General features: G+C 38.7%; 1 protein-coding gene across 1 annotated transcript in view; it reads left to right on the plus strand.

Annotated features, from left to right (window-relative positions):
- Positions 1-10344, plus strand: part of snx33 (sorting nexin 33) — a 20230-nt gene extending 9886 nt beyond the window's left edge. Inside the window, exon 2 of the mRNA XM_035665332.1 lies at positions 7138-10344. Coding sequence (XP_035521225.1) covers positions 7138-7391 — 254 coding nt within the window. The 3' untranslated portion in view covers positions 7392-10344. The remainder of the gene's footprint in view (positions 1-7137) is intronic.
- The last annotated feature ends 621 nt before the right edge of the window (positions 10345-10965 follow it).

Below are 10965 nucleotides of genomic sequence, written 5' to 3' on the forward strand. Positions count from 1 at the left end.
TGTCACTGCTCTCTTTTCTCTGTTTTCTGGTGAGTGAGGCAGCCATTTTCAGTAAAAAAAAATGTGATAAAGTCTCTGTATGCTTTTATATGGTGATGCATGACAGTCTTGCTTTCGCTTTTTAGCCTAAGCAGCCCAAAAATAAATTAATGCTGTTTAAATGCAGTGCTGTTTTTAGTCTAAACACCTGTTAAGTATAATATGGTTGTTTAGTTCTTAGCACTATCGCATCACAGCTGGAGCAGCCAGCTGGAAGCTTCCTGTGTGGAGTTTGCATGATCTCTCTGGCCCGAAGAAATGCAGGTTGGGTTAATTGGAAAACCTGAAGATGCCTGTAGATGTGAATGTGTTTGTCTATGACAGACTGGCCACCTGCGCTCTTGACCAGTGCATACAGGAAAATACTTCCCTCTCTGTTGATCCTTAACAGGAAAATGGCTTTAGAAGTTGACTCTCCCAGTCCTTGCATTATCATGAATAAATGGAAAACAGAAGTCATTGCCATCTGTATTTGTTCATGTTTTGATCAGATCCGTGTTTGGCATCGTGTTCACCGTTTAGCTCATAGATTAATGGGTTTTCTGGCTCCATCCATTGAACTAAAGTACAGCTAATGTAACCCAAAACTAAAGTGCCATGTTCTTTGTCCTGGTCTTGCTGCAAGTGTCAAAGTGAAACAAGCTTGTCATTCAGTCAGAGAGATTCTGTAGCTGTAGTCACGGTAACGCTGACATAATGCTTGTGGTTGGCATGGACACGCCGTTAGTCAGAGGAGAGCATTGTTAGCTGTGCATTATCTGGTCCTTTCTTGTGTCATGATGTTGTGTGAGCGAGCAATCATAGAAGCCAGGACACTGGAAAAGCATTGTCTTTGATTTGGAAGGACATGTTAGTTGAGGTTAGATATCCACATTGCTTGGATGGGTTTATTGTGTCGACAAGGACGGATAACATTCTGATCATAGGAACATCTTTCATCATAGGAGTATCTATTCTTTTTTGCTGCCTCTCTGAAGCCATTGCAATACTTGTCATTAGATAAAAGTTACAGAGCAAACAAACAAAGGGACTAATACATCTGTTTCATAACAAACACGGCTATAAATTAATTTAATGTCACAATCAGAAACAGAACATAAAGCCTTAAGACCCTGAGGGATTTCAGGACATCACAACTCTTGTATATTAAGTTAACAATAAGCTGTAAAAGGAATTATGATGTCACTGTTAATGTTTGACTTGATTTGTGATGACATAACATATTTTATTTTAATGTCGGAACTTTGTGAGACTGGCTTGAGTTTGAAATGTTAAAAACTCATAACAAAGCAGGTCATTTAGTCCCAAAGGCGGCTGAATATCCCCTATTTATGTCTACATCCAGTCCAAGTTTTGATTTGATTGTGACAACACCTTTTTTTCTTCATACAAATGTAGGAAACCTGAGAAGGGATGAATTGAATCTGAGGAATGGTGTGAGATAAACATGGGGCTGTTTGCAGTGGTAATGAATTATACTTCCAGATCAGTGCTCAGCATATCCCTTTTAATAAACAAATACAATACATCTTGAGAGGAACATGTTTGACACGAGCGTGGAGTTATAACGCCATCTGTGTGAAAGTCAAGTATATCATCATTTCAGATCCGATTGTCTCATATTAAAAAAACAACATCTGTTTGACATCTTTTTGCATGGCTTCAATGAAGTACTTCAGTTTGAACTTTGTCCTGTTTTGTGAGTGCAACAGTCATCATGGTCAAAGTAAGTAAGTAAGTAAAGTAGTGGATGTGCACAAACTAATATCGAGTGTACACAGGAAGTTGCCCTGTCACAGATTAAACATTTCTGGTAACTAATTCCCCGTACAGGATAGAGAGGGTGGTTCGGTTTTGGACATTCCTCATCCCTGAAGTAAGAAAGAATCCAAGAATTGGAAATATTTGTTTCAGTATCCCGTTGAGAAATGGACAAAGGATATTTAAGATGGCTAAAATTGGTTGAGCACATTCCATCTCAGGACACATGCTCCAGCTCTGTTTTTATCTGTGTATCTGATTGGCTGCTGTAAACACTATTACTCTTAGCTTATTCAGCAGTGGGCTTTTTCATGTTTGTGTGTCTCTGATGCTTTTAAGGCCGACTTTAAACACTGGCAGATATGGCTGAGTCCATTTAACCCTGTCATGCATTCTTGAATTGGTGAATCAGTTTTTCTTCTCTTCTCTTCTCTTCTTTTTTCTTCTCTTCTCCAAAACGTCCTTCCTCTCTCTTTTCAGCTCTTTTGGACATGTTCGTTTCCTGTCTTTTACCTTCCTTTCCTTTTCTCCTTTCCTCTCCTCTTCTCCATCAAGATGCATTACACTGATCAGCAAAATCTGTTAATTTTAATGGAATCGCCATACAAATTTCCCTCACGGTGAAGATGTAAAAATGTATAAATATTATGTGTTGACATGTAAAATCTGTGCTGTTTTGACAGTGTTGAATCCAACATTAAGAAAACTATTTATCAGCTGTGTTGCTTCATTTACTTTTATTTAACTTTTGCCAGAGGTTACAAACAGTTATGACAGTCAATTTTACAAATATGTCTTTTAAGTTAACTGTGTGTACTTATTTTCCAATTAGAGACCAAGCCAACAAGCTTGCTAAACTGATAATTAATGCCAGTTAATTGACAGTCAGGAATCTGGTTAGCTTGGTCTGCATGGAATAATAACTTCTCATTGTTAATAGAGTTGCAGGGATAACATATTTTTGTTTGCCAGCCCGGAAGTTAGCCTCACCCTAGGTCCATCGACCAAAAGCCTATGGGATTCTCTGTAAGGTTTATCATACTTACACATGTTGTTCAGCAAACTCATCTTCACAAATGAACCCCATTTTTGAAGTGTACATGCATTTTACCAGAAGTAAAAAGCTACTGTTACAGCTTTGTAGCTTGTGGATTGCCACCTTCAATGTGGAAAAATACAGTGTTGGGTTGGTTATTCAACAGATTTTATTTGTTGCATTGGGTATACAAATCAAGTGAGGTCTGGGCATTGTACTTTTTATGCATCTATTTCCTGAGTCCTCTCTGCTACGCTAAACATGAATGTAAAGGAAATAGAACGTCAATAAGATTAAAGAACCGTTGCATCATTTATATTAAAGGTTAAAACATCAGATCACAGGCATGGTCAGAATGTTTGGTCTGTCAAAATAAACTATTTGGTAAGGCAACAAAAACAGAATGATTCTTATTTTCAGGTTAAAACATACTTATGCATATTATATTACATTTCTGCCAATAGATCCTCCTTTTTCTTACACACTAGACCTTTAAGACACGTCGGCTGAAAGCTTCAAAATTCACAAGTGGGCTATTCACTGAGGTAGCCTATTGCATGTCATAGATTACGGACCTTATTTCAGGCACGTAACCAAAAACCCATTGACTTTAAGACAAATGAACAGGAAGTGCAAAAACGAAAACTAATTTCCGTGTTAGGACTCATTCCTCACTCATATTTGTATCATCGACAACTTATTAACCCATTACAGGCCAAGTTAACAAGTGACAGTGCCAATGCCAGTTAACTGACAGTTAGTTAGCTCGCAAAGTAATTGTCAAATTAGTTATCTCCCCTAGCTAAACTTTTTTCCCTCTTTAACTTATTACTGAATGAAATTTTGTACAGCCCTGACAAGACAAGAGAGCTAACTGCCTGTTTCACATAGACTCACGGATAACATCTCGTGTGCCACTTTCTAGTCTCGTTTTTGTTGTTGTTGCTGCTTTCATGCACATTTTTTGAGAGGTCAACAGAGAACAAATATCCCATCAGTTCACAGTGGTGCTTGACACAGACGTCAACCTCTCTCTACACACACACACACACACACACTCAGAGCCCTTTACTAATGGTCAGTGTTTTGTGGTGACAAGCCTCATTTGTCCCCAGTTGTTTACTTGTCTGTTCGGTGTGAACAACATCCACTAATCTTACTCAGTCACGTTAGCTCTTCCTGTGTTTGAATTCTTTAAACCAAATTCATAGATTGGTTTATTTAACAGTGCAGTGATGAGTCATTCGGATTACACAATTTTGTAATGGAATACTACACCTCTTGTCAGTATTTGGGCATTAAAGCAGTTCAAGCGGTGTTTCCTATTAATTACCTAGACTCAAAAATATTTGGACTTTGTTTTTCAGCTTACTGGGTACTCTGATAAATGAGGTCTTCCTTCCTTCTTCCCAAAGACACCCATTACATATCAAACAGTTGATACTAGTGCGCCATGTCAGCCCATGTTATGTTAGGTTGAGTACACAAACTGGCCCCGACTAAAGAGGTTTCACTTCATTTTAATGATGCCTGGTCCCAGATGACAATGAGTTAAAATTAGACACACTTGTCTTAAAACAGCTGTCTGCTGATTTATGGATCTTAAAAGAATCTGCAGTCTGTGGAGAAAAATAACGCTGGCTTTGCGAAAAAGCAACTTAGTCATAGGAAATTGGCAAATGCTGTCACCACTAATAGCGTATATAAATACAGGCACGCAGGCAGCCCCCCATTCTGTAAACAAATATCTTAAGACATCTTAAAAACGGACTTCCGTTCTCAGATTTCAAGATCAAGAAGATTGATGTGGATGTAGAGAAGTGCTGAACTTCCTGAATTTATCCTGCTGTGACTTCGGGCCCAAGGAGGGTTGTGGGAATGGGGAATTCAGCAGAGGCCTGAGTTCAGTCGTCTAAGAGGGTTGAGGTTAATCTCAGCCGTCCTCAGTCCTTGTCTCTTTGTCTCACACATACTGTATGACTTATTAAACTAGACAGTGTATCTGCAGGTCTGGTCTTAAAAAGCCTTGTCGGAGCATGTCACCCCAGATTGTTCTAACTGTGGATTGTACTGCAGGAGGCTGTTCAATCCAGGTTGTGTTGATTTCATTCATTATATAGGAACAATTAAAATGTTTGCTTTTAATTACTGACATAAAGGCCATATTGCCCCCAATGGTTTTCCATCATACTTCCGTACTTTTGCATGTGTGGTCATGAAACAGGTATTAAATTACATTCTGTGTGGCATTAAAAAGTCTTAAATTTAACTCAGCAGGCTGTTTTTCCCCTCCCTTGCCCATTGTTGTCTTTTCCTTATTCTTTTCTTTTCTGTCCTCTCTTCTCACTCCTTCTCAATCCCTTACAGTGTTCTTATATCTGTCCAGCACACACCCATGAAGCTGTCACATATGAAAGAGTTAAATTCTCTCTTTGGCCGCAGCCATAAAACATGCGGTAGCCAGTCTGGTTGGGCAAGATAAACAAATCTGGTGACTTTCCAGACCACTGGCCTCGTATCATAGAGCATTTGTTAACTGGGGAAAAAGAAACAGAAAGCATAAAGTGGGAAAGAGGGATTGTTTTTTTAGAATAGTAGGAAACTTACACAGCTTTGCTTTTTATTCTGTCACATTTTTTCGCTTTTATTTTGCGGCTGCAATGGTATAGTTTTGATTCAAGTCAGAGTGCAGATTTAGCTATGAGGAAGAGCACATCAAAGCTGTCTTTGTGATGAGATTTTGCATTAGCTGATCCAAAAATGTTGATTCAACCCCCAGTTCTTCCCAGCCTCACACACATACACACAACTGCGAGTGCCTGTCCTTTATGTCGCACAGGCATGCTATCTGGTGATGCATTTTCTCCTCTCATGTGGAAAACAGAATACATGAATGTAGGTCACCGCCACAGACTGTAGTCCACACGCCTCCTCACTGGAACAGACTGGAAGTGCTGTTCATGCTTTCCCAGACTTCTGCCAAGAATTCCATACAAAATTGAGGGCGGCGTTAACTCATAGATAGAGTTAATGGATAAAACCTGCACACTGCAGCGGATGCATTAAAGACAGAAGAACTAGCTTGTCCAGACTAGTCCTGCTAGCTAGCTTGTCTGCATAATGTCTGACTAAGATCAGTCACCTTCCTGGTTTCGGGCTCAGCTCGTATGAGATTGAGACAGACTCAGTAATCTGACGGGAAATGCAGCGTGGCGACATGCCATTAGGCTGCCATGTTCTTCACTTGGAAAATGATGTCATGGGAGTCTGGGTGAATGTGGTTGCAACTTGTTCACATTATTTGAAACTAGACGTTTGGTATGCAGTGAAACAAAAAGTAATTGTGTGGTGTGTTCCCTGCTTCACCTATAAAGTGTACAGCTTTGCAGTAGTTAATTTCTGGGGGGAAAGTTACGATGTTGGTCTTTACTGCTGAGATGTTGGCATAACATTACTGCAGCAGTTATTTCATATATCACAATGTATGTAGACCCACCCAAAGAGCAGTTAAAATCTGAGACTGTTTTTAGACTATATTTAACTTTTACTACTACTTATTATTTTTATCCTTTTATCAGAAACACATTTTACAACCTTTCAGTGACGTACTCTTCCAGTTTTTACATTGTCTAAAAATATAGTGACTATTTAGTTGACAATGACATTAAAAGATCAGTCCAACCAAATACAAAAACCCATCATTCAGATAGTTGGTTGCAATGGTCCAATACAGTGAGGGTATCCAGTGGACATTTGTTTGTTCTTACAGCATAAAAATTCACTGTTCCTTTGGATAATCCTTTTTCAAATGTTTGTTTAGGGACTATATTTTGGTAGAAAGTAGTCTCCATTTGAAAAAGCTTGACAGCATGTTCTATGGATTATCCAGAACAACCGGTGCATTGTGTTTCTGTAGCAAGATGTTGCAACTTTTAGATGCTGTGAGCATCCCAAAGAAACAAACAACTGGGATAGCGGCAGAAATCTTACGAGAGGAAACCCCCAAAACTTAAAAATAAAACCAAAAGTATCTGCATGGCCTAGGCTAGACCACTATGTGTAAGTGATAAAATATGTTCTTGTTGTTTTTGGGTGGAGGCAGAAACCTCAGAGATGGATATCTTAAAAACGGGGTAAATAAAATGAAACGATTACACATTACAACGTACCACTAGAGGTAAACGAGAACCTGTGTTTTTTTCTTGTCATTTGGGTGAACTGAACTTTAAAGTGTAGTCTTCTGTTTGGTTTCTGACCAGCCTTCTGTTTTTAAAATAATATAACTTTTCATCTTAACCCAGGTGCCTTTGCCAAGGTGAAGGAGAGCCAGCGGATGAGCGACGAGGGGAAGATGGACCAGGACGAGGCCGACGGCATTAGGAAACGTTGCCGAACGGTTGGGTTTGCCCTCCAGGCAGAGATGAGCTACTTCCATCAGCGGCGAGAGGTGGACTTCAAAGACATGATGCAGGCCTACCTCAGGGAGCAGATAGCCTTTTACCAGCGTGTTGTCCAGCAACTGGAGCGCACCCTGCGTATGTACGACTGTCTGTAAAGACACCAAACTGCTGCCTGGTTCAAGATGCCAAAAAACAGAGAATGAGAGGAAGATCCAAGTCTTGACTCTTTTATCAAGGCGTTTTGTGATGGTCACGTTTGATTCAGTTTGAAAGGACTTGTGAGACGAAGCAGTAGTTACTGGAAAGACGTACCAAGCCAGTCAGTCTTTCACTTTGATGGATTCAAAGTCATGTTTTTTTTTTTTTAAAGACCTACTGTACCTTTTATCTCTGAAATACACATCACACATAGGCAATGTCACAGCATATTGTTTATTTTACATAATTTAAGGTGTTTGTAACATTAAAATAAGAATATAGGTTTCAAAATCATAGCGGATCTATTAGTTGATTGTTATTTAGTGTAACACGCCATGAAACGGGTTCTGTTTTTAAAATTGTCCCCTTCTCTCCATCATTATGCACTTTGGCTTCTGCTGGGACTGATTTACGTTGCTTCCAAAATGTACATTTATACACCAAAAAACCATAATATTCTGGTTAATTTACCAACATCTCATAAACATTCCAGGTGATTTTTCTCATCAGACCATGATAAGACCAAAAAAGTGCACTGTATGCTAAAGTGAAAAGTCACCATCATCCTGTTGAGCGCTCATCTTGCTCGGGTGGTCACTACTTCGAAAGTCACGTCTGCCTTAACTTTGCACCGTGTGGAAGACTCACTGATAACTATGTAATTCAGTTAATTAATGTCATTTTCCTACCTTTTTTTCCTACAGCAAGTGCCTGCAAGGATCTGAGGCATTATGATGGAATGAAAATATGGTTAAATGAACCATTTGTCTGTCGCATGGCTTGTGTTTTTTATAGGGGACATTTTTTGTCTTTTTTTTGTGTGTTTAGAAACAAGTTTGCACATGTTTTTATACATAGTGGGTCAAAGTGTGTGGGGGTTGGTTTATATGTGGATGAGCGAGTGAAATGAGTCGTCTACTGTGCTGATCAATTTACTTTTCCATGATGGAAAAACAAATATATTTTTTTGGTCAACTTGTATGAAAAGTAGTCAGATAGTTGAATTGGATTAACTGGTTGTGTGAGGCTGAACATCATGCTGAACTTAGCGTTTAAATATTTGTATTAAATCATTTAGCTTACACAAGATCAAATTCTTCCTGTTACCAGAATTTTGTGTTCGATGTAGTCTGGGTAAAAAAAAATAACGATTTGATGTTCATATCAAGTATTTTAAACACCATCTACTGTAATGCAAAAAGAAAAGCACGTTATATCGTTCACATTCTCTCAATGCTGTACCCAGAATAACTTAAAGGTATAGTTTGATTGGGAAATACGCTTTCTCGCCACTAATTAGATGAGAAGATTGCTTCCACTCTCAGGTCTTCCTTTTAAGTATGAAGTTACAGCAGGTGGTTAGCTTAGCTTAGCATAAAGACAGAAAACAGTGTTTAAGTGTAAAAATGTCATTTTATGGTTTTATGGGAGTTATGACACGGTTCATTAAATATGCCGGCACATAAACCCCTTTAAAACCACAACTTACACTTGGTGCTGGTAAGCAGATTTTGTAACCTTTGAAGGGAGCCAAGCTAACTGTTTCCCCCTAATATGCTAAGCTAAACAGCTGTCAGCTAAAGCTTTAAATGAATCCTGCAGACATGAGAGTGGTATCAGTCTTCTCATCTAACTCCCGGCTGAAATGCAAATACTCATATTTCCCAAGATGTTGAACTCTTCCTTTAATAATAATACTACATATACCTTCTGCTCTCACTTTGTACATTTAGTTTTTCCACACTCAACGAGATTTGCGTGACCATTGAGGATTCTGGTCCCACTCTCCACTATTCGAGTGAGTGTCACTAAATAGAAGCTGTTCCAGTAACATTACTAATCCTGTTTAACGAGAAATTTTTTTTATGGCAACTTGCGGTTTGACGAGACTATCTTTAGCGTTGTGTTAACCTTAGGTTTATGTGGAGTCTGCGTTGCAATTGTAAGCATTACCTCAAGACGTGTAGGGAATGTTTTTGTGAGCTTGACGCGCTTCTCCTCAAGCAGTTCCCAGTGTTCATTTGTCAGCTGTGAGACACTGATTCTTCTGATTTTGATGGAAGGGGGTTAGGTCTCTCAGTGGTGTGTTTGGGTTTTGGATCGAAATGTGAAATGAAAAATCATTTTATGACGTCTCTGCCTGGTGTTTGTGAGTTTCAGAATTTGAAGTTAGAGCCTTATTATGGTTCTCTCAACAAAAAAGTGCTGACTCAGAGTGCAGGTTTCAGTAAACAAATGGTATGTGTGTGTGCGTGTGTGTTTGTGCGTGACTCAGATATGAGTGTTGTATCAGTACTGTCCACATCTGCAGCCTTTAACTCTCTGCTGTCTACATGTGGTGTTGTTTATGTTGGGGTTTATTTTTTTTTTGAACAAACCTTTGCTTTTCATACTATTGCATTTTTTTTATTCTGTCATTTGCACTCATCACAGTTTCTTCAAGACCAAAGAAGTCATACATTTTCTACTGGGCTCCCTTTTTTTTTGTTCTGTTTGGTTGTAGTGAAATTGAATGTGCTCTCTGGTTTTGTAATTGAATCTGTTCTACTCTGAGGAAAATGTGAAGAGAGCATTTGGAAAAAGTAAAAAAACATTCCACAAAGAAAGTATAAAGGACACCAAAGGCAAAGACAGATTTTGGGCAAAAGAAAGAGTGAAAAACCATTCGAAGAAGTGCTTGCAGCCCCAATCAGGTTTCATGGTGACACTTTCGTCTCATGTTCCAAAGCTGCATAATGAGTTAAATGCCAGACATTTCACACAAGTGGTGGTTTCTTAACATGGATGTGTGACCTGGTGAGCTGCAAGAGCGCTCTCTGAAATAACAGATGGAGGTTTTCAGTAAGTAATTTGTCACTTGATTCAAGGGGACCTAAAAATCTTAATAAAAGTAATGATGGTGATCGTTGACTGTCTTTCTCTTCTTTGCATATTTGTATAACTGTAATATCAGTCAGTAATCATCTGAAGTACCATTTGATACTAAAGCAGCATTTTGAGTTGGTTAAGTTAGTTGGTTAGTTCAAGTATTCTGTTTTATATTTGGAACTTTTTATCTTACTATAAAAAATTCCACTGATGAAAAACAAGCATCCATTTACTTTATCCAATGAGCCTTGAGTCAAAGTAGGCTGCTGTTGTCATATTCTTACTGTTTTTTCTATCCATGCTCAGTACGTGACAACATTTGCGAACAGGATGTGATGACACATACAAATTGTTTGTCCTGAATATAACTAAAACAAGGACAGCCAGGAGCTGTTATCCACATTTAAACATTTAAACACTCTGACACAGTAATGTTCTAACAAAATAAATGAGACACAAAGAAATATGTGCACATCTTGCCAGAAGTCTGAATAAAGCTGAATTTTTCAAATACTAGGTTTTGGTTGGAGTAGGTATCTGTTAGGTCTATTATCTTTATGTTTTGACCAGAAAACGCATTTTACTGTGTTTTTAGCCATAGTAACGCTGTGGCTGGTTTTGGTCTGTTGGATGATTAGTCCAGACTGAAATACCTCAACAACT

This window comes from Morone saxatilis, unplaced genomic scaffold, assembly GCF_004916995.1.
Source record: "Morone saxatilis isolate NCDOM2014 unplaced genomic scaffold, NCSU_SB_2.0 Contig2, whole genome shotgun sequence".
NCBI classification, from domain to species: Eukaryota; Metazoa; Chordata; class Actinopteri; family Moronidae; genus Morone; species Morone saxatilis.